Source organism: Pantherophis guttatus, chromosome 8, assembly GCF_059756535.1.
Source record: "Pantherophis guttatus breed Tessera chromosome 8, ASM5975653v1, whole genome shotgun sequence".
NCBI lineage: Eukaryota > Metazoa > Chordata > Lepidosauria > Squamata > Colubridae > Pantherophis > Pantherophis guttatus.
The window spans coordinates 52,973,738-52,998,836 of record NC_142070.1 but is presented as its reverse complement, the minus strand read 5'-3'; the positions used below and the strand labels follow the sequence as shown (position 1 = coordinate 52,998,836).

The following is a 25,099-nucleotide window of genomic DNA, read 5'->3' as shown; positions in this document are numbered from 1 at the left end:
AAAGAAAAACCCCATCAGAAGCCAACTGCAAGAAGACCTCTGGGCTGCCGAACTCCAGTCAAGCTAACTGATGTGCCGCAACTCACGCCATCCAGGATGATCAAGTGCTACCAATGCAATCAGCATGGGCACAGGGCATCTGAGTGCCTGGCCACTGCCCCAGTCCCTCAGGCCCGGACCCACTCCGCAACCCAGGGGAAAGGAACCCCAAGGAAGCCACCGGACAAGGAGAGAATCGCCAAACAGGCTGTTGAGGTTCCTCTCCTTCCAGCTGGGAACGAGGAAACTCCAGCCAGAGAAACCCTCTGGGCTCCGCCGAAGGGAGCAGTGGTGAGGACAACCCAATGGTAAGTGAAGCTATCCACCCCTTCACCATCAAAACTCAGATTGTAGTGCTGGAAACGGGAGCCCAAGGGGAAGTAGAGGTCGTCATAGATACTGGCTGTATCAGGTGCCTGATCAGCCTCCCCATAGTCCAACAGCTAGGGATAGGCACAAGACCCCAGGCATGCCCCATCCATTTTGAACAGGTCAGTGAGAGGCTGATAGGCAGGGGCATTGCCACCTTGGTCACAGAACTTGTTAGATGGGGCATCACTGAGAGTTCATCCAATTCGTCATAGCTCCCAAAATGACTGAGTCAATCATATTGGGCCTCGCTTGGCTAGACAAATGGGGATGTCACCGTTCCAGAAAAACGTCTGGAATGTGGGAAGACGGCTACCGAAAGCTAAGAATAGGCATCGGCCCACTGCCACCCATCAAACCAGATAGATGCCAAAAGGCCATGAACCCCAGCAAGCCCCAGCAAGTGGGAAACCGCAGCTCCAACTGCAGAGAAACTTCCCGGCAGGGTGGCAACAGGACTTCTTCAGGCCTTTTTCAGCCTGTAGTTTTTGGTGCAAAAAGCCTGCAGCCACCACTTCTTTTTCAGCACAAGAAGCCTCTAGCCGCTGCCTCTTTGCCAACCAGAACCGAGTGGGCAGCGAAAGAGGCCTGAAGAAGTCCTGTCGCCGTCGTTGCCACCCTGTTCTTCATGCCGCACCCCATTGCCTGTCGGTGCCGCTTGCAGCCAGACCGAGCCAGGAGAACGGCCTGAGGGACGGAGGGATGGCATCGTAGCAGAGCTGCTTGGAAGGCAGCGAAAAACTACAGGTGGCTGGCCCTTGCTGGCCCCAAGGTGCAGATGAAGGTGAGTGAGGTGGAGGCTGAGCGGGCGGCATGCGAGGTGGAGGTGCTGTGGAAGGCCAGAGCCAGGGAATGGCGAGATCCGGCCAAGGCAAACGGCAAGTTGGTGGATGTTCTGGGGCCTCAGGCAATGGCACATCCCTAGGCTCCAACCTGAAGTGAAGGGTGAGCAGGCGGCATGCTTACTTTTGGTGAGCAGAGCGGGTGAGGCAATTAGCTGGGCCGCATGGAGAAGGCAACATATATAGGGCGTGGTGGAGCATGGTGGGTGGAGTGGGTGGGTGGGGCCAGGGCCAGCCAAAGGTAGTATTTGTCAGTTTAATGGAGCAGTTAAAATTATCACTACAGATTCGCATGAACTGGTCCAAACCAGCTGAATACCACTTCTGAACCACATCCAATGTGATGTTCTCCCAATAGGGCCCCAAGCCATCTGGCAGAGCCAGGTCCTCAGGCTCCTGCAGAAGGGTGAGAGCCAATTTCATCTCACGAAGTAAGATGTTCTAAAGAACAGGAACCACAGCAAATTGGCTGCCTTGCTTCCTTTGCATGCCTTGCAGTACGAGGATAGGAAGTTTCCTTAACCAGCCCAGTGTCTCACATATAGTTCTATATGAAATATTTGGGATTGAGATATTTGCAGCACAACCATCAAATAATTTTGTTATCACTTTTCAAGAATGCCCAGCAAGAATTTATGTTTCAAACTATAAGGATTTTAGGTTTCTTTAATTCCTTCTATATGCTTCCACCACCAGTGATTGCTACTGCTCTGTAAATTCTACTACAGTGTTTCCCCCAAAATAAAACAGGGTCTTATTTTCTTTTGACCCCCGAAATAAGTGCTTGGCCTTATTTTCTGGGTGCCTTATTTTTTTTGAGGTGCAGGAGGAGCGAGCTCACCATATCTGGGGAGGAGGAGGCACAGAGCTGCAACCATCGGAGCTGGCGAGTCCAACAACGACCAAGGCTGTGGTGGCGGGAGATGTTGGGAGAGCACTGGCCAGCTGCAGTCAGCAGGCTGCTCTCTTGGCCAGGTCTGACTGCCAATGGCACCGGCAGGCAACAAAATGCGCAGCTGGCGTGAAGAACAGAGAGGTGACAGGACTTCTAGCAACAGCACAACACAGCCGTTCACAAGCTATTCGACCCTGCGGCTGTGCACACACTTCCAGCCATGTTTCCCAGGACTCTGCACCATGCCATCGGCCCTGCCACGCCGCTGGGTTTGCTAGGGTTTGCGGGGGTGGCCTCCAAGAGGCTGTTCCGCATGGATGGCAGGTGCGTGTGGGGCATGTGGGGCACGTTCCTTCCTCCCCCTGAGGAAATGGCGGGGACCAGCTGCACAGGTGCTTCAAAGGCCTTATTTTCGGGGGAGGGCTTATTTTAGTGCATGCGCTCAAAAGCCTGATTGGGCTTATTATCCGGAGAGGTCTTCATTTCGGGGAAACACGGTATAATGCAATACTAATTATGGCTAAGTGGGATCTCTTTATCTGTGTATAATTCCAAGGGAATCTGGATAGTCCTATCCTGCAAAGGGAGATTATGTAGTATGAATTTTACAGAGAATGGCCGGCAGTAGTTCTAAGATAGCTGTGATACATTAACACAATTTGGACAAGGCAAAACTATGTACAAACAGGATTTCCTCCAGGCTTACTAAGACCAAATTATTATGTGCAGAATTTCTATATTTTCTTCCCCTTTGAAATATTTAAAATACAATTTTATGATCAGGGAAAATTAGGCAGCAAAAAGATACATCTATTCATAATGTTCATTTGCAATCTAGACACATATCATTCCCTGCTTAAGGATTCAACAATTGACAATAAAGATTGTATGAGTTGTTAAGATGCATATAAATTGTTCAATGTTTTCTTTCCTTGTAAGTGTCAAGTATCAAACAAATTACCTCGGAGACAGTATAAATTTTTTAAAAATGTACATCTGTTTATGTAGTCAATTAATTAGAAAGTCAATCTGTTTATAAACCTTTGTAGAATCCATAGAAGACTAATAACATTCTAGTTTCGGGGTTCAATGTCAAGTGTACTTAGTCCTCTATTTAAGTGAATGAGAATTTGCTTACATTTCTTTCAAATGCAAAATAAGCTATTTATCTATTTTGTGAGCCTCTTAAAACTGCAGGGAGGGAATATTCAACAGATCAAGAGAAAACAATATAAAATGCCTTTTAAATTTTATTTTCTATCATTTAGTTTAGAACGTTAGTTTAAATCCAGCCAATTGTCTATTCTTGTAGATTTTGTTCATTGTCTATGGAGTGAACATTCCATGGAAAGCAATTTCTACCTCAACTAATGATTATATAGTCAGCAAGGAAGTGTCTTGCCTTTTGCCATCTGTGTCACTGCGTTTTTTTATTTCCCAGCTGAGCTTCATTATTTTTGGACTAATAGACTTACTGTAGTTTGCCAAGTTCCTTATCAGTATTTTACTACGCATGTCCGCATTCTTTCACATTCCTTCACACACTCTTTCCTTTGTTCTCTTGCCAGAAAGGTCCGGCTGAGAAATAGCCGGCAAGAACTATTTCAAAATGTAGCAATTACTTTTCTTAGTTAGTGAGGTGTTTTATTTTCTTTATAACAAATAAATGAGTTTTATTAGAGAACTTTTTTTCGCGTTTCTTTTCAGAATATTGCAACTTGGAAAGGCCTCGATCCATCCTCTAATTAAACCAGGGTGATTTGTCCCAGAGCCAAATATGGGATTAATCAATGCCCTGACAATCTGGAACCTACATTTATTTTCATAAAAGATATGTATATATTTCTCTATAATTGCCTGAAGTGTACACTAAATGTTAGTTTAAAATACAAAATATAAATACGTTTTAATTTTGTTTCTTTTTCCTGCAATATAAACATGGAAATTCATTAGCTGCATAAATCAAGAAAATCCAAATCCAAATAAACAACATCTCCAATATTTATTTCATATAGTTATTATTACTTTAAAAATTTAATTATACTTTATATACATTCTACTTTCCATTGTTAGCCAGGAAATACAGAATTATATATTCAACATAAACCACTGTTATACAGCTGATTCAGCTGGTCAATACTATGTTACATACTATAAATGCTTTGATTCATCATCTCGCAGAAATTCTCTCTCTCCCTACTAAAGAATTACTTTTCAGTGAGAAGTGGAGGAAATAAAATCCAGCTTTTTCCTTTTAAACAACCCAGCTGTAGAATATGCATCTAACTTTCAAAACAACAGCAATACTGCATTTGTTTTTGCTAGGATGGCCTTGTTACAGGTGAACGAAAAAAGCAGCAGACTTTGCTGTGGAGATAGTACTCTAACAAGAAACTTTCATTCTGAAAGCTCTTTTTACAGTGGAAAATCACTTAATGCTGCAAGCTGATAAAAACTGAAACTGAATTGAGGGGTTTCAAGGAGAAAAATGATAAACTGATCATGTCACAAATTCTGAGATTTGTAAATAATTTTACAATCACATTCTACAGAAAAAATCAAAACTAAAGTTTATATTAAATGCATGTAAAATGTTCCACTAATTTCAGGGAAATGTATGCATTTCCATGTTGTATGCACTTAAAATCAAGTAGTATTACTGAAAAATGGTCATCCTACGCAGAAAACAAAGTCATCTTTAAAAATTCCACCAATAGCAGTCAAGGTTTTTAAGAAAGTTGTTAGGAGCACAAAAATATATTATTTTGTTTGTTCCTTCTTATTGTTTAGATAAAAAGAAAAAAACAATAATAGCGATTGGTTCATGTGCTTGTTCACACATGATACTTTTAAACGGTAAATTATTTCTGAGTCAGTCTTTCTATTCCTTGTCATTCATTATAAATAGAACACAGTCTTCAATGTGTTACTGAAGGATTGAAGCTATATATCAACATATATTTATAAAATGGTGAAGAGTCATTTTTTTCCCATTTTCTTCTTGCAACCAACAGGATTTTAAGTCTGTTCCAATAAGGTGTTATTTTTGTTGTACAGTTTGTTATTACAGAATAAAATCCATACACCTGCTTTTGCTTAGAATGTCACCAAAGCATGTTATTCATCATTGTCTGCAAAGAAAGATTTTAAAATATTTAATTATGGGAAAAACAATTTTTAGTAAGCAGACTTTCAAAACTGCTAATCTAGTAAAAGACAACAAACACTATCCTCTAAGAAATAATGAAAAAGTACTAAGTAAATAAGAAATCTTCTATTTTTATACTTAAATATTTTTTACTTAAACTTTTATAGTTAAAGTCTTGTCAATTTAATTTTTAATTTTACCATGATTCATGTTGTTTTATATATTAAAGTTTTAGAGACATATACTTCACTTATGTAACAAAAGCTAGTTTTAATAAATAGCATGGTACAAATATAACATTTAAGTATCTATCAGAAGACTAGTATTTAACTTGTAGGAGCATCATATATCTTTTCCCCTTTACTTCTGCAACCTTCCATCTCTGTTTTGGAAGCTATATTAGATCTGCATCGATTTAATTTATTTATTTAGCATAATAAAACAGAACCTTGGGGTACCCCACTGCATACTTCCCTCCGTGTAGATGCAGTTCCATTGAGGACTACACGTTGAATGCGGTTGGTCAGCCAGTTACGAATCCATCTGGTGGTGATGCTGTCTAACCCACATTTTTCTATCTTATCAAGTAATAAGTTATGGTCTACTTTATCAAATGCTTTACTGAAGTCCAAGTAAATTATATAGACAACATTCTTCTGGTCCACTAATTGTGTTACTTCGTCAAAGAATGCGGTAAGATTTGTCTGGCATGATCTGGTTTTGACAAACCCATGTTGGCTTTTGGTTATTTTGTTTGCCTCTAGGTGTTCGCTAATTCATTGCTTGGTTATCTTTTCCAGAATCTTCCCTGGCATTGAGGTCAGGCTGATAGGTCTGTAGTTTCCTGGATCTATTTCCCCCCCCTTTTTTGAAGATGGGAACTACATCAGCTCTTTTCTAATCTTCTGGCAGTTCCCTAGTGCTCCAGGATCTTTGAAAGATATAGTTCAGTGAACCCTAGAGTGTAATCAATCTGGTCCTGGTGATTTGAACTTGTCTAGGGTGGACAGGTACTCACTTACCATTTTCTTCCCTATTTTAACTTGTGTTCCTAATCTGTTTTTTGTGGTGCTGTTTTTGATAGTTTGGACTGTTTTTTCCCTTTGTGTAAAGACAGATGCAAAAAAACGAATTAAGTAGTTCTGCTTTCTCCCTGTTGCTTGTCACCTTCTTGCTACTTTCTCCCACCAATGGACCAATCGTTTCCTCAACTTTTTTCTTGTTTTTAACATGTTGGAAGAAGCCAGGGGTGAAATCTAAATTTTTTTGCTACCGGTTCTGTGGGTGTGGCTTAATTAGTGGGCGGGGCTTGGTGGTAAGGTGACTGGGTGGGCGTGGCGAAGTCAATGTCACTTCTTTGCCCTTTTTTAACCTACAAAACACAACACAACACAACTGACTCACCCACAATGTAAAAGCAGCTATGCTAGACCCAAAATGGCCCCGCAACAAGCAGGAACCTCACACAGCCACAAAGAGCCCAAAAAAAGAACTTTCACACTTTACACACACAAAACTCCACATACAGCTTTGAGAGATTTTGTGTGTTTGTGTAGTTAGAGTGAAACACTACAGAAACACACTAAATCTCAGAAAGCTGCACAAATATTTTATTTTAATTTATTTTTATATAAAAGCAGCTAAATTTAAAACTTCCTAAACTTTAAATGGCTAGGTCTAAAAAAAGAACAACTTAAAAAAAAACCCAATTAACTATTTTTTTAAAGCTCCCAAAGGGGGAAAAACTTACCCAATAAAACAGGGGTCTCTAACCTTGGCAACTTTAAGACTTGTGGACTTCAACTCCCAGAATTCCTCAGCCAGCTTTGCTGGGAGTTGAAATCCACAAGTCTTAAAGTTGCAGATAGAGCTGCTCACCGATGAGCTTGATTGCAAGTAGGGATATTCAGTTGCTTGCTGATGCAATGGATTGCAGGTATTAGAGCAAGCGAAGCAAGGCAGGCATTGCGACCAGCAAGCTGGAGGCTGGGGGTGGGGGGAGAAAAAAAGAAACTTTTTTTCTTTTAAATGGGTCTGACAATCCAAGCTGAGTTGCCTGATTAGCAGGAAACTCACTTGGGATCTTCAGAACTTGGCTCGTCAGAGCCATTTAAAAGGAAAAAAAGGCTCTGATGATCGCGCGGCTCAGCTGGGCATGGGGGGCGGGGGCAGGGATTTTTGCTACCGGTTCTCCGAACTACCCACCGCCATCGCTATCTACTCGGCCGAGCCGGTCCGAACTGGGAGCATTTCACCCCTGGAAGAAGCTTTTTTTGTTATGCTTTACTTTTGTCGCAAGCCTTTGTTCATTATGAGCCTTAGCTTTTCTCACTTCATCTTTGCAGCCTCGGGCTATTTGCTGATATTCTGCCTTAGCTGTGTGCCCCTCTTTCCACTTTTTATACTTGTCCTTTTTGTCTTTCAATTTATCAGAGAGTTCTTTATGCAGCCAGGCTGGTTTCTTTTGAGAGCTGTTATTTTTCTTCTTCATTGGTATTGTGCTAGATTGGGCTGCTGTAATCTCACTTTTCAAAATTTCCTAAACTTCTTGAGTTGTTTTCCTCTTGAGGATTCTCATCCATGGAATCTTTCCCAAGATCTCTTTAAGTTTATTGAAATTAGCTCTCTTAAAGTCCAAGACTCTAGTTTGACTTTGTTCTATTGCTTGTGCTTGCATAATGTTGAATTCCAATATTGCATGATCACTCTTCCCCAAGGTTCCTGTAGCTCTCCCCCAAGGTTCTTCTATCATTGTTAGTGAGAATTAAGTCCAGTATGGCTAATCCATACTGCTTTTTTAATCTGCTTTTGGGGAGACAGTTGTCTGCTAGGTTTCTCAGGAACCTGTTTGATCTTCCACTTGGTGCAGAGTTTGGCTTCCCAGTTGATGTCAGGATAGTTAAAGTCCCCCATTACTATTGTGATGTGCTTCCTACATACCTTAGTTAACTGACTAGCAAAAAGTTCATCTATTCCCTGTTTGGTTGGGTGGCCTATACTATAGTATAAACTATGGCAATGTCATTTTCTCCCTTTTATATTGACCCAAATGCATTCAAGGCAGTTTTCATCATTGTTGTGCTCTATTTCTATAGAGATGTAGTTATTTTTTATATATAGTGCAATTCCACCTCCTCTTTTATTTGGTCTATTTCTTTTAAATAATTTAAATCCCTCTAGCTGCATGTTCCATGTGTGGGATTAGGAACAATACAACTCAATTTATATTAAATATTAGGAATCTGTAAAATTGTTTCATATTAGTTATGAAAAAATCTCAGGAACTAGCAAAATCCTGTTTTTGCCTCTTTTAATAACAGGCAAAAGGATCAAGATTAACATTGTACCAAGTCAATACACATAATACACAAAATGCTGTGTATTTTAGCATATATACTTTCTGCAGTATGAACACATCTAATATAATTTCCATTAAAAACATTAAATAGAAAAATGTACAATTACAAATTGCAGTATAACAAATTGGACTATGTTCTATCCAAGAATGGGCAAACCCAAGCTGAAGTTATTACTACTGGATAGAATCCTATTAACTAGTAGAATTTTGGCAACTTTTAAAAGGTTAAAGTAGTAGTTCTATATTTAATATTTACTAGTTAAAAATATATAACTTTCTAGTATATATAGAAACAACTGTTGTACAACAAAAAATGGCATTTTACACAATAACTAGCTAACCATGAATAGGCAGTCAGCAGAAAAATAACACTGAACACGTGCTTGTCAGATACTTACCTTCCTGGTATGCTCCATCTGCCATTACTAAATGGAGAATTTTAGCATACTGATGTTTATGTTCATTTCCTAAAATATTTTGAACTATTGTTGAACAAATATCAATGCTTTCATCTTCATCTTCATGTATAGCCTAGAAAATAAGGCGTAGAAATGTATTACTTAACGTAATAAAATATTATAAGATCACAAACTTTCCTCATCCAGATCCAACAAGGAACCAAAACTGCTAATATTTTTTTTTTGCTAAAATCTAAATAGAAACTATCATTATTAAGCTACCTTTTCAGTGGAAATCTGGGAAGCGGAGTAGACGTTAGCCGTTATGGAGGACTGTCTCTAAATCATATTATTCAGAAAATGATTAGCAGAAGACATACATGATATACTACCAGCCAGAAGTTATCAAGGCATAAATGGGCCTCCAGCTCCTGAACACAATAAATTACTTAGAGCATCCCTAAGAAATTGTATGTTAAAACTCATTTGAAAAATAACTATATTAGCTTAATTTCATTAAAAAAGTTCTCATATTATAAAGGAGATCATTATTACTAGATAATAATTTTGCTCCATTTTCTTCATATTAAACATTCTACAAACCTTTATTTCTTCATAAATTTTGATGAATTTTTCAAAGCCTATTTCTTTTTCCAGGTTACATCTCAGCTCTTCTAGATGACTGAACACACTATTATATTCCTCACATTCGCTGGCATTATCACCATCACTATTGTCTATGAAGAAATATGAGAAAACATTTTAGCATTCCATTTTTTATTGTAGCAATACTTATTTTATCCTTTTTCCAGTTCCTGTCTAAATTTTGAAGTTGTCATATGCACACTCAAGACTTATTATGAATATTCTATAGCTTCGTATGACCATATGCAAATATAACAGTAAAATCAGTGCTCGCTTGAGGAGGATTTCCCTGCGCGTGCGCATGCTCCCGGCTCAGCCACAGCCGGCCAGGGTATCATGAGTGTGGAAGAGCCACACTCAAGGGGCCAAAGAGCCGCATGTGGCTCACGAGCCGTGGTTTGCCGACCACCCCCAGTTTAAAAAAAAAAAAAAGGTACACAAACTCAAGCAGCATTTAACATTAAAAAACAAAACAAAACCAATTCACATTTACACCATTAGTTAATTCACATCAAGATCTTGTATCTATGTAATGAACATTGATTGCAACCAATCATTAATAACCATATACACTGGAATTTTTAGTCTGCAAGGTGGTAACTATGCATTGAAAACAATGTTCTTCAAACTATGCTGCCTTTAACAGTAACAAGAGTTGGAAGGGACCTTGGAGGCCATCTAGTCCAACCTCCTGCTCACGCAGGAGACCTGTACTAGGGATTTGAATCGCCGACCTTTCTGATTGACAAGATCAGTGTCTTAGCCACTGAGCCACCTAGTCAGGCCTTGAATTTCATCAGATATTTTTCAGTTGGTTATATCAAGTAATTCCCACAACAATGGAATTCTGCTGACACAGCAACAAAGGCAGCTTATCCTCATGGCAATGGCAAAATAATATTTATTAAAGGCTTGCTCAGTATAAAATAGCACTAATGAAATTAAGAAATGTTACAATATTAAAATCATAGATCAGAAAAGGACTCTGAAGGGCATTGAATTCAACCTTCCACTCAGAACAGGAATCCAAATTAAAGCATCCAGGCAACTGTCTACTTTCTTCTGAAACTCATCCAATTAAGAGCTACCCACCAGTTTTGGATAATTTGAATAATCTGTTAATAAATTTTTGCTAACAGTCAATCAAAATCTAACTTCTTGTAACTTAAATCTATTATTCCATGTCCTGTACTTGGAATGCGAAAGAACAAGTCTTGAATTACTTGCAACATCTTTTCAGGTATCTGAAGGATGAATTTCCACCCTTGAATCTAAATAAAGAGCCGAGGTGGCACAGTGGTTAGAGTGCAGTACTGCAGCTACTTCAGCTGACTGCTAGTTCAGCAGATCAGCAGATCAAATCTCACTGGCTCAAGGTTGACTCAGCCTTCCATCCTTCCGTGGTAGGTAAAATGAGGACCCAGATTGTTGGGGGCAATATGTTGTCCATGTTGTCTTTGTTGTAAGCCGCCCAGAGTCCTTGGAGAGTGGGCAGCATAGAAATACGAATAATAAATAAATAAATAAATATCCTTTCTCTTTTCATACATTTTAACTTTTAATCTTCTTGAGTCTTTAGCAATTTTTCTGAATTGTTCAGAACTGGACATAATATTTGAGGTTGGTTCTAACCAATGGTAAATAAATAATTGTTCCCATTATCTTAGTGAAAAAGTTTCAAAAAGTTGCCATATGTCTTAATTATTTTGTGCATCCAATTAAATAATTTAAGACTGTACACACCTTCAACAATTTCCACACTTAGCACAAATCTCAAAGTCAAATGTGGTAAGACATTCTCTACCTGTAAACTGTTGCTCAGTAAAATTAGAAATACAGTTTTGAAGGATGCTGACACATTAGTCCTAAATATGCAGTGGCAGACTGGACAGAGCTTCAGTATGATTTATTTTAAGAAAATTCCTGTTCACACCTGTAGTAATGGGCAATTGATAATAGAGCACAACACTATTCTCTTTTTAATGGCCATTTTGCAATTATTTACATGGACATGGACATGGACATGGACAACAATAGTTCAATCTCAAGCTACTGTGTTTCTCCAAAAAGAAGGCACTGGATCGATCCGGAGCTGTGTTATCAGCTGAAGATGCCTTCTGGCAGGCATCTGAAGGCAAAATGGAGGCCAGGGTGATGTGTGCGAGTGGCAGCAAGTGGCCACAGAAGAAGGTGAGGCAGGTGTTGGGGTGTGCAAGGCCTGGTAAGTAGGGCAGCTCCACCCCCCCTCCCCACCCTAGCTTAATTTTTACCTGTGTGCCTCGCCCCACCCCCTGCACCCCGGGGTGGGTGGGGTCTTAATTAGGGCTAATTTTGTGGGTGGGGCTTATTTTGATCGCATGTGCTCAAAAACGTGATAGGGCTTCTTTTCAAGGTGGGTCGTCTTTTTTGAGAAACACAGTACCCATTACTTCAACTAATGCTAAATAAAATGCTTGCTTAGTAGATTTGATAAATGGATATATATGTAACATAGTCCTAATGATTTGTCCTTGAGGTTAACTTTGTTTAAACATCATACAAGATGAAGACTGACTCACCAATTTCAGACTTACCTTTCTATAAAACAAATACAGAACCGAAGCATACCTGAATGCCATTCTTCATTAAAAGCACTTTCACTACTGAAATTGTTGCCATCCTCTTCCACCTCTGTATCATTTCCTAGGCATTTGGCTTTTAATGTTGTTTCTTCCTCTTCACTAAATTCATCACTGGGTTGCTCTAGAAGTAACTGCTCCATCGATGCCTGAAGCTCTTGCAAATCTGTATCTGTCTCCCCAAAGATTCTGTAAACACAATTTTTTTGGCTATTACTTTAATCAAGAGTGAATTCTTCAGAAATGTTGAAGCTAAAACTGCAAAACATGTTTTTATCCACAATAATAGCTAATACTGATCATAGACAACAAAGACTGTGCCATGTGGTTATTCTGTCATGTACTTGCTGCGCTAAAATCACTCCTCTGTGGATTTTTTATATGATCTACAATGACACCCTTATCTGATCATGTGGATAATTATCAGAAAAGTATTATTTTGCATTAGAAATATCAAACAGATATGGGAAATGTAAGTGATCAACTCAGTCATAAATTTAATTTTGGATCTTGGTTAAGTGAACAGCTTTATAGAATATACTATAGATTGAAATATATCACATGAATTGGACCTTGTTTTATGCTGATATGAATACTGAACATTTTACAGATAATTTCTGTTTCATTTATTCAATTTAACTCCAGCCTTGTGAATTCAAAACAGTTGAGGTTCTTTGCTTAAGAAGTAAAACCATTTTAACACTGAAATCAATAATAGGAAGTACAAATCAGACAGACTGGCAAAGAGAAGCCAATACAATCTTAATTATCTTCGCTTTCTCAGTTTATAAGGAGTCATAATTGAAAACTTCATTCTCTGTCTCATTGTCATGCAGATAGATCTTAGCAAAGAGGCCTGCTTAAGAGAAAGAGAAATTTTCTTAAGTATGATATATCTGAGCAAACAAGTCACTATTTCAGGACAGTGTGTGTGGTTACAACAAATAAATGGAAAATCTCAAATTCTAAACTTGAATTCCTCAACCATTTTGCAAGAAGAGCATAAGAAAGTAAGATTCTAATTAAGAGTGGGTGATTATATCTCTCCATGAATAAAACAATTAGCTTTTACAAAATGAAAATGATATGCAACCACTGAGACAAAGCAGAAGCGATATTAACTGTTACAAGACATAGGTTTTGAATATTTAAGAACTACTTTACAAATCAAGAAATTCACAAATAACTGTGCAATTGGATGTACTGCTTTGGTGAGAAAGTGGGTTGCAAACCTTCAGCTTACATGCTAACTAGTATCTTAGTTTAAATATACAGTACATCTCCTGAATGAAGGTAGCTTCCAACCTACACAGAAAGGTATACTGCTCTGTCTTTGAGAAGGAAAAATCTGAATTATTTTACACACTTGAGCAGAAATTGTTGAAGAAATTAAGAAATTGTTGCTGGACTGAAACTGAGAAAAGACATTAACACTGTTTCTGAAGACTTCAGATTAAAAATTGGAATTTCCAGGGAAAAAAAGTAAAACCCAGTTAAAAGGAAGCACTGGAATTCAAGAAAAACTTCTATTTCTATAGAAATAAGTCAATATGTTTTAACTAGCTGTTCGATTAAGTTCAGATGATTGTTTTGCTTTTGTATGTTGTTTTGAATCCTCATTTTATATCTTTTATCTTTGCCAGCTCAATAATTTTCTGTACTTTTATGTATATTCCAGATTGTGCCAGAGGAAATAATTTCTCTTAAGATTTTTTTTGTGGTTTAGAATAAACTGAAATATCCTTCCAATTTCTCTATAGTATTTTTTTTAGATGAAAACGTGTAACAGACCATTACCATCTTATGTTCTCCCTAAAGTAGTGGGGGTTCTTTTGTTAATTCTCTTTTAAAGTTGCTGTTTTGATTGGAATAGGTCTTAATTTATCTGCTACAAAAAGTATTTTAATATATAAGTTTACCTGATAATTACCAGAAAGACAGCACAAGTTCTGAAACCCCTCTCACATCATTGTTAGGGGATAGATGCCATGGGAGGAGACCCTTGGCAAGAATGACCAAGCCAGGATATCAAAGAACAAGTGGATCAAGTATATAAAGACCCAAAAGGCTGAGGTGGGGATGGGAGGCAGGCAGGGAAGTCCTCCAGCCTGCTAACCTGTAAGATCAGCAAGCCCGGCTATCATTGCTAATGAAGGTAACAAAGTGCATAAATGAAAACTTTTTTCGTTTGTCTCAATGTCTAAGTCTGTAGACATTTTGCCTGTTTCTCAAAACCTTTTGTGCTCACTCCCAGAATGTATTTTGCAGCAACAGACATTCAGTTTCCTTTCCAAGCCATTCTATTGGTGATCAACCTTCTGTAATTACTACATTCCAATTTCGCCAATAAAACACTTCAAAGTATTCTACAACGGAATTAATGAATGATTTCCATCAGGTGCATTAATACTTAATGTACTGTAAAGAAATAAAAAATGGTTACATATTTGGTTTTTTGTGCATTTTTATTACTGTTCAAAGTATGTTCTGAACTGTTTTCCCTTCCTGATTAAAGACACCAACATGCCCCAGCATAACCTAGACTTCTCCAAGCTGCGCACCTCAAATGTACTGGGGACCAAACACCCAACCAAAAGAGGCACTGAGCATACTAGTTGGGACCTCTGAAAACTGCAGCCCCGATCTTTTGAAGAGTACCAGACTGGGATAGCAAACAACCCCTTTTTTAAAATTTACCTTTTATTAATACTATCATTTATTTTAATTCTCATGAAAATCATGCCAAACACATTCTCTAAATACTTTTAGTGAAGTAGGATAGCTCACATTTCTTCAGAATCTGAATGTTCTTTAATTGGTACATCTTCAACATCATCAATTTCAAGATTCTCTTGATTTTGGACATCTGCAACACTAGGAACATCAACTAATGTTCTATATAATTTTGAAAGATCTGGAAGGGAACATGTCCTCAGCAACTGAAATGAAATAGTGCATTACATGAATAGATTAAATCAAAAAGCAATATCAAAATAACATAGTATCTTAATCAAGATATGAATATAAAATATTGTAACAAAGTAAATTTATCTTTATTTTTATCTCTAAGAATGAAGCAACTATATTGTTTGGCAATGAGAAGAAGTTACAGGTTGTTAATAGAACAGGTTAAACTATGTTAGTTTTCCTGACAAAACTGAATTTTTCTCATTATGTAATAGAGGTTTATAACAATATATAATGTGATAAACTGTTTATCGCATAACAAACATTATAACTTTTTCACAACTTTTAAATTCTTAAATAAAATTTCTATTTCAAACATAATTTCCCAGAACGCCATCTGTTTCCAACATTACAAAATGTCTCTTTTATATGAAAACTTTTGTATGTAATTCTTGTACTGTACAGCAGTGGCCCCCAACCTTTTGGCACCAGCGACTGGTTTCGTGGAAGACAATTTTTCTACAGACTGGGGGCGGGAGAAATGGTTTTGATTTTGTCCCTCACCGGTAACTCACCTCCAGCTATGCACCTTGGTTCCTAATAGGCCACACACCGGTACCGATCTGTGTCTCAGGAGTTGGGAACCCCTGCTGTACAGGTCAGATATCATAATTTTATAATCATTTAGAAGAAATGCTATATCTATTAACAAATAAATCCATACATGTGCATGCAAAACCCAACATTTTATATTAATTTATGTGGCTTAATCAGTTCATAAAAAATATGTGTTTGCTTTCAATTACAGGATTTAGATTGTGAAAGATATTAAAGATTTTTAACACTTGCCTTTGGGTTGTTTGCATCAAACAGACCTGTAGAAAGCCCTACCAACACTGAATTTTTGCCTTTTGTTTTCTCTGGCGATACAGAGCGTGACCTTGTTGGAAGAGAATCTTCAAAGGAAGACTGTGTTGAAAGAACTGGAAAAGCTACTAGTCTTGCTTGGTGTTCCTGGACCTTCTGAAAAAAGGGTTCAGGCAGTGCAGGGCTGTTGGTCTCTGGTATAATAAAGACCAAACTATTTTAAAAATACATATACAATAGTAACAATTCAAGGGCTCCAATTAAGTAAAAGAATGATTCAAACATCTGAAGGAATTTTATATTTAGCAAGCATTTTAGAATTAAAATATGAATACTGTACATTGTTATTAAAACAATGCATCAGCATTCCCTCCTATCTGAAATAAACAGTTTTTTTCAAGTTGTCAGTTAAATTCAGTAATTTTATGTTCAAGTCATTAAATTTTATCTACCTAATGAATGTTAAGAAGTCCTGTCAATCAAATTTGGTTCTTTTCAATTCTTGACTGTTTCTACTGCAACACTATTGAAAAAAGCATTGCTGCTCAGCTCAAGAGAAATAATTATCAGTCCCAGGTTTTGGGCTTATTACATCTGACAGTCGTACAAAAAGAACAAAAGCAGATAAACTTGATTCTAGAAGACTGTTCAACTGGATTCTTCCTCTCCTTGTTCTCAGGATTATTATTATCAACTATCCTGTGTAAAATATTCCAGACTTAGTTTATATAACATTTATTGCATTTTTCTTTATAATTTCTAATAGTGCTTCCAGTGCTTAAGACAGACTTCTTACAAACATCTCTTTTAATAGTTTAAAGATATCTTATCAAAGTCTTAATACAATGTTTTCATTATTAACTACAATAGTTAGCTTTTCTATAATTATTTTTTAAAATTTGTGCTTAATTCATAATTCATTTAAATTAAACAGTAAATAACTGTCCTCCACATCGCCATAGGCTATGAAAGCCTATGTGTGAGAAAAGTGGAGATTTTTCAGCAGGATAAATGGCAAAAGGAAAAGAGTTCTTTCACTCATCACATGATCTCTTTTCTGTGTCATCTGCATTTTTTTCTTCCTACATCCTTGTACTGATCAGAAAGAATCAGATATAAAGACAAAATTCTGCTGACAGTTCTGTTCCTTAAGAATATTGGGATCACAAGAGGTTTATTTTCAGGTAGGTAGATTTTGTTACACAGGTTTCCTATTTAAACTGAACAACATATAAAAAAATAATGTGGGTGAAGCTGGCTCCAATTAGCATTGTGAAAAGCCTTTAAACATGGTTATTATCTAGGCATGCGGTCAGGAGATGATTGTTAAGGATGCAAATGTTTTCTCATCTGCCATTGTATTATTATGATTGTTTTATTATGTTACTAATATTGTTAGCTGCCTAGATTTGTTGTAAATGGGTTGCTGTACATGTGTTGTAAATGTACTTAAATAAATAAATATCCAGACACATCCAATCCAGTCCCATTTTACCATTTAAAGACCTAAGGATGTTAATTATGTAAGGATGTGTTATGGCCCACCATATTCCATTCCAGAAGGAACACTTTAAATGTGAGAGGTCTTTGGTGCTCTCTGAGCTTGGTTGTTTTATTGCAGATGTTTCATCATCAGTGCTATACTCCCTCATTTCAATCCTGAGCTACAAATATTCTCTTTTATTGGTATTTTAAATGTGACTTGTGTGCATGCAGGTGTGTTATGTATGTGCATACATAGCAATCTATTAGTCAGCAGGAAGCTCACAAGCTGCAAAATACATTATTATTATTTATTAAATTTATTTGTGGGGACTCTGGCAGCTTACAATATAAAACAATATTATAAAACAGTAAACAATAGATATAGCATTAGAATTAACAGAGAATTCGTTAAATTATCTAAGATGAGGGAATCTTCAAATGTCTTCATTTATAGGAATGCACTTGTGCATTAAATAAATCCAAAAATGTTCCTAAAGATAGAAATGTTAGATGACTACTGCCCAATGTTCACCAGCTCTCTAATAAGATATAGATAAATAGGAATAATCAATATATTCTCAGTGGTTTTGTGACTATCTCTGTCCCTACATGCCAGCTATTTTGGGAAAATTCTCTAATAGCATTCATTTTGTGACTATACCCACAAATGTTCTGAAATTTCCAAATGTACCAATCAGTACAAAAATGTGGAGGAGTTTTGCTTTAAACAATTGCAGGTGCTGACCTATTGATGGTTCATCATGGATTGGTATTTTTTTATGAATTCCATCTTCTATAGCAAGATCTTTGTTGTCGTCATAGTGACAATTATCAGTATGAACTTCTGACCTGTGGGAGTATCACAACCAGGAAAAAAAGCAAATAGTTCATTATTAGTTTGTCAAAAATTGATTTTCAAATGGAGGCAGTATAAAATACTGATACTTTACTGATTTTAATTTTGTATTGTATTGTGATTTGTATTGAAGTTGTCATTTTGTAAGGCGCCTTGAGTCCCTAGGGAGAAAGGCGGCATATAAATCGCAATAAATAATAAATAAATAAATAAATAAATAAATAAATAAATAAATAAATAAATAAATAAATAATGGGGACTTACATTGTTTCCTTTTCTTTTCCTTCATTAACCCACACTTCAGCAACAGGAAATATATTTGTTTGACATTTGTTTCTTTGGGTTTCTTCTAGCAATTCTGCTTCCAAATCATCTGATTCTATAGGGAAAAGTTTTAGCTTTTCTGGAGATGTTTACACACAGCAAATTCAGCAGCAAGGCATAAACTCTTTTGAAATATTATGCATGAATATCATTTAAAAATCTTTAACAGAACTCAAAAATAGCAATAGCAAGATATAACCAGTCAAGTCATATTTTAAAATGCCACATGAAATGTTATTAAATATTTCTCTGTATTATCTTTACATGTTTGTTATGTCTGATTGAATATTTAACTACATAGTCCTGAACTTATGACTAGTTGCTTAGCAACCATTCAAATTCACAACAGATCTCTAAACACACACACACACACCGTCAAATGATTGTATTTTGGGTGCTTAGCACATTTACAGCTGTTTGCAGTGTCATGGAATCACATGATGGTGATTTACAATGTTTTTGCCAGTTAGTTCCTATTTTTGGCGAAAATGCCGCACAGCAAATGATTGTCACATTCTCTTAGCAGCCGCCACAAAAAAGATAGTGAAATTGTGTTGGTCACTGGGTGACCCACTTTATGACCATCACAGGGAATGCTCTATTACAGTCATAAATTGAGACCTATCTGTAACAGCATTTGTCAACTATCCCAATGCACTGACACCCTGGGCAGTTTACAATAAGAATAGAAACAAGACAGAATTAAAGAATAAAGATATAAGAAATAAGTATCATTATAATGATATAATGCTCTTGTACAATCAATCAGGACCAAAAGTATGCTGGAATAAAACAGATGGATTGCAGGGTTTCATATAGGTAACAAATTCTTGTCAAGCTTCTTTAATATATTTTTCCTGCTTTATTAGAATAATACATTTAAATATACTTGAATTTAGAATTGGCAAGACATACCTTCCGTCAGAGTAGGTTCAGATGATAATTGGGCTAACTCAGATCCATGAAGCCTTGCTGTTGCCATATTTTTACTATTATCAGCTTCAAATGATGATTTTCCTTCAACAGAAGTTACTGCTCTAGCATTATCGCTCTTTCCTACTGTTAAAGTTGTCTTTGACACTTCTACAGAAAAAACAACGTTATCATTTGAAACATACTTCTTACTGAATTCCTTTCAGCAAACATGAAATGTAGCATTCAGCACTCAGAAACTGCATTTTTAATCCATGTTATTTTAAAACTGTACTGCAATTGTATAGAAATGCAGAGATTGGGACTTCCGGCTGACATCGTGGTGATATCAGACTTGAGGAGTGGATCTCCGTACTCCCATGCAGAGTTCTCCATGTTAAAAGGCTCCAAAAGGAGCTAAAGCCACCCTGGAGGGGTGGTGAAGAAAAGAAGGGCATCCTGCAGGTCGTGGAGAGTCGCAATCTCTTCTGCTTGTTGCAGGATTTTTTTCCTTCTCTCCTTCACGACGAGGAGAAGAGGTAGCCAAAAATGGCTGCTGTGAAGCTAGGACAGCCAAGGCAACAAAGAAAGCGCAGGAGTGGTGTAAATGAACAGCGAAGGGAACTGGGTGAGATGATTCCTCTTTTACTCAAAACATTGGATAAGATTTTTTTTGTAGAATTGAACCAAATCACCACAAAATTTATATGGGCAGGTAGAAAAGCACGAATAAAATTAACAGACCTTCAAGATAGTAAAAGCAGAGGAGGTCTAGGGCTTCCAGGTCACCAGATTGGTGACTCTACTACAAAGCAGCAATTTTAACCTGGGTTAAGGAGTGGATAAACTTAAGAAATAGAAGATTACTTATATTGGAAGGGCATGATCTACAAAAGGGGTGGCATGCCTTTCTATGGGACAAAGAAAATAAATCCCATTCATATTTTTTTCATCACAAAATACGAGAGGCCTTAATGTTAATATTTCAAGAAACTAAGAAAAAAATACTATATGAAAATGCCTGGGTGGGTGTCAACAATGGAGGCAAGATACACCCAAACATTATGGATATAAATAAAATGGTTAAATATTGTGAAATTTTAGATGATCAAGGAAATTTAAAAAGTAGGCAAGATCTGGAGAAACAAGGAATTAACATTGATTGGTGGCCTTATCTACAAATAATATCGTGGTATTTAAAAGATAAAGAGGAATATGGAATTGAACTGGTTACACAACACTTAGATAAATTACTGATTGGAACGGATGAAAAGTTAATAATCAAATTGTATAAATATTTTTTGGAATTTGGAAAAGCAGAATAATTAGTGAAGGGAGTGATGATAGTGTGGGCAAAGAATGTAGGGCACAATATTGAATTAGAGGAATGGGAAACCATTTGGAACAGAAATTATAAAATAACAAGATTGGCAAAATATAAAGAAAACCAATACAAAATGTTCTACCGTTGGCATTTGGTATCCCTCAAGATTAGCAAAAATATATCCAAATTTAACTCCAAATTGTTGGAAATGTGGACAAAAGCAGGGTACCTTCTATCACTCATGGCAGCTGGGTTCAGAATCGAAAAAATATTGGAAAAAAATAAAAAATTGGTTGCAGGAAATAACCGGAGCTCAACTGGAATATACATTGGAACTGTTCCTTCTGGGGATAATGAAAAAAGCTTGGAATTCCGGTTGGTGAGCTGCGGCGATATGGTGCTGAGTGAGTGACCGCTACTCCACAACACCATCTGTCACCGCGTTTTGGGGATCCCTTCGGGGGCGCGGGACCTGGAGAGCCCCACAGACAATAGAGAGAGCCAGGCAAGCGAGAAAGCGAATTGCAAATGCTTCTTGCTAGACCCGGCGGCTCTGTCAATCTAACGTGTGTGAGTCTGCCTTAATGGCGGACCCGAAGCTGTAGCAGCCAGCAACGAGACGGGAGCTAGGAGATTCGGAGGCTGCAGTGTCAAAATCGGAGCCCACCTTTCCTGCCTAAAGAGGGTATCAAAGAAGGGGCCGGTGGAGTCGGGCGATAAGGGCTCAGCGAGGGAAAGAGCGGCGATTGAAATTAAAGGAGGAGATCTAAAGAAGTTGGAACCTGACAAGCCAGCGTGGTGAACGGAGAGACTGGCGTGAGACTGGCGTGTGATTTTCTGCGCAAGAGAGAGAGTTGGTGGGTTTAGCGAGCAAGAAGAGAAAGGAACCCAGAAAAATCTTCCTTTTTTCGGTTGTCTACAGCACTGATCCAGCGGAAAACAAGGCAGTGGAGATTTGTTTATACTCGACTGTGGAGAAGAACAGGAAACACTGCCATCTCAGTGACTGGACAGAGTAACAATCTGAAGGACTGGCTTGAGACAATCTAGCACTGAGACCAACCATAGAGTGCAGACTCAGACCTCCGAACTTGGAAAGAAGAAAGACCGGAAGAAATTGGGAGGCTGTGCAGTAAAGAAACTTACTCTGCTCCATCCCAGATATGCTTTATGCAGTAATCTGTATTTTATATATTATTATTAACTATTACAACAAATATTGTAAATTTTTATAACCACCAAACTTTGAACTTTCTTCACCTTTAATAGTTATAAGTTATAATATAATATTTATAATATAATATAGTAATAGATATCTTTCTACCTCTTTATATCTACTATATATCTGACTAATTATATATTTAATCTGTTAAGCATCTAACTGTATTTATTTATATTGGTAGAATTTATTTGTAGTAACTTATTTTTTATAGTAATTTATTGCACTTAGAGTTATATACTATTTTGTACTTGAAATCAATTTTTTAAAAAATTAATTAGGTAAGATATAGGAACTTAAGAGATAGAGGATATTTGTATATTCTAGGAAGTAGAGTGATTTAAGACACCAGAAAACGATAGATATTGTTTGTATTTAAGGGACCTGAACTAATCCCCCACAAAGAAAATTAATTCTTAACAATTATTCAATTATTTACTAGCTGTTAAATTAAGTATAAATAAATAATTAATATTTAATCAATTACAATCAAGCATTTGATAGTATTAATATTGTGATTCAAGCGCTATCTACCTGAGAGTCCAACTGAAAGTGATATTGCTGGTCAAAGTCAATGGAATTAAGAAGGTTAAGGATAGGAATTTAAGGAAGAGTCTTTAAATAAATAGACCTCTCATACCTAACAAAGCAAGTAACTTAATTAGGATTCCAAGAAATAACTAATAGTGGAAAACAGTGGCAAGTGCCACTGAATGATTATTTGGAGAAATATTGAGAAAATAATAAAAGAACAAAAGTCAATTTTGAAAGAAATGGCAAGTATGACTTCAACAATCTTGAAAACCGGTAAAAAATCCTATCAATCCTACCTTAGCAATGTGGTCCCCAGCTACTCAGAAGTCATTAGAAGGCTTGCAGAAAATAGATAAACCTCCAACAACCCCAACTTTACAAACTGTACAGTCCTCTCTGTCACTTATCCAAGAAACTATGTTAGTGATGCAAGAGAAACTGCTAAATACCGTATTTTCCGGCGTATAAGACGACTTTTAAACACATGAAAATCTTCTCAAAAGTCAGGGGTCGTCTTATACGCCGGGTGTAGTTCTCCTGTAACCAGGCAGACCAGCCTGAAAGGCTCTGACGAGCCTTAAATGGCTCTGGCGATCCCAGCTCTGGCGATCCCAGCTGAGTTCCCTGCAACTCAGCTGGGATGGCCAGAAACCACGTAAAAGGAAAAAAGTTTTTTCCCTTTTACTCTGAGGATCCCAGCTCTGACGATCCCAGCTGAGTTCCCTGCAACTCAGCTGGGATCGCCAGAAACCACGTAAAAGGAAAAAAGTTTTTTCCCTTTTACTCTGAGGATCCCAGCTCTGACGATCCCAGCTGAGTTCCCTGCAACTCAGCTGGGATCACCAGAAACCACGTAAAAGGAAAAAAGTTTTTTCCCTTTTACTCTGAGGATCCCAGCTCTGACGATCCCAGCTGAGTTCCCTGCAACTCAGCTGGGATGGCCAGAGCCATGTAAAAGGGAAAAAGTTTTCCCCCTCCAGCTTGCTTACCTCAGCTGCTAGTCACAACGCTTGCCTTGCTTTGCTTGCCTGAATCTATTCAGGCAAGCAAGCAACTCCCTGCCTGCAATCAAGCAAGGAGTTAGTTGTGGACTTCAACTCCCAGAATTCCTCAGCCAGCAAAGCAAAGCTGGCTGAGGAATTCTGGGAGTTGAAGTCTACAAGTCTTAAAGTTGCCAAGGTTGGAGACCCCTGTTCTATTGGGTAAGTTTTTTTCCCCTTTGGGAGCTTTAAAAAAAATAGTCAATTGGGGTTTTTTTAGTTGTTCTTTTTTAGACCTAGCCATTTAAAGTTTAGGAAGTTTTAAATTTAGCTTTCATATAAAAATAAAAATAAAATAAAATAAAACAATATTTGTGCAGCTTTCTGAGATTTAGTGCGTTTCTGTACTGTTTCACTCTAACTACACAAACACACAAAATCTCACAAAGCTGTATGTGGAATTTTGTGTGTGTAAAGTGTGAAAGGTGGTTTTTTGGACTTTTTGTGGCTGTGTGAGGTTCCTGCTTGTTACAGGGGCCATTTTGGGTCTAGCACAGCTGCTTTTACATTGTAGGTGAGCCAGTTGATGTTTTTTAATTTTTATTTGGTGTGCATTGGAAGAGGGGCAGTCTTATATGGCGAGTATAGCCCAAACCCTATATTTTAACAGGAAAAGTTGGGGGTCGTCTTATACGCCCAGTCGTCTTATACGCCGGAAAATACGGTAACTACTCAGAATTAAAGTTGGATATCCATGTGCTAGACTCAAAGATGAATGAGATCCAAGCTTCAATCGCTAATAATGAGAAAAGAATTCAAAAAGCAGAACAAAAGATTGAACAAAACGAAAAGAAACTGGACATGGTAGATCAAACTTTTTCGACACAGAATAAGGAAACCAAAGACTCATTGATACATCTTGAAATGGACAAGGCCTCATTCTACCTCCGTTTTCAAAATATTTGTGAAGAAAAAGAAGAAGATCTGGGTGATAAGATGGCTGAGTTGATTGCGGATGCTCTCCAGCAAGACAAACAGGAAATCATTAGAGAGCTTGACGAAGTCTATAGAGTCCAAACAAATTATGCGAGAAGGAACAGGCTCCCTAGGGAGGTCCATGTAAGATTCGCCAGAAAAAAAGTGAGGGACATCTTATACAACATAGCGCGAGAGGAACAAATTACATTCAGAGGGAAAGAGGTGATTATTTTAAAACAAGTACCAAAAAGAGTGAGGGAAGGGAGGAAGAATTATAGATTTCTGATGAGTCAATTGAATAGAAGAAACATAATATTTAGATGGCTCCTGCCAGAGGGGATGTTAATCTCATGGCAGGGAAGGAAAATTAAAATTGACAGCTTAAGTGCAGCACAGGACTT

At 37.5% G+C, this 25,099-nt stretch overlaps 1 protein-coding gene across 14 annotated transcripts in view; it reads right to left on the bottom strand.

The window, feature by feature from the left end:
- Nucleotides 1–4,128: 4,128 nt before the first annotated feature.
- Nucleotides 4,129–25,099, bottom strand: part of NEK1 (NIMA related kinase 1) — a 90,118-nt gene continuing 69,147 nt past the window's right edge. For 11 of the 14 annotated variants that reach the window (XM_087875136.1, XM_034442667.3, XM_087875137.1 and 8 more), the window contains 9 exons: nucleotides 19,667–19,834; nucleotides 18,692–18,806; nucleotides 18,317–18,420; nucleotides 16,069–16,280; nucleotides 15,100–15,251; nucleotides 12,302–12,501; nucleotides 9,653–9,786; nucleotides 9,050–9,182; nucleotides 4,129–5,276 (listed from right to left, as the gene is read on the bottom strand). In XM_087875136.1, the coding sequence (XP_087731262.1) occupies nucleotides 5,263–5,276; nucleotides 9,050–9,182; nucleotides 9,653–9,786; nucleotides 12,302–12,501; nucleotides 15,100–15,251; nucleotides 16,069–16,280; nucleotides 18,317–18,420; nucleotides 18,692–18,806; nucleotides 19,667–19,834 (1,232 nt within the window). In that variant the 3' untranslated portion in view covers nucleotides 4,129–5,262. The other 3 variants (XR_015729221.1, XM_087875146.1, XM_087875147.1) reach the window with 3 other exon arrangements.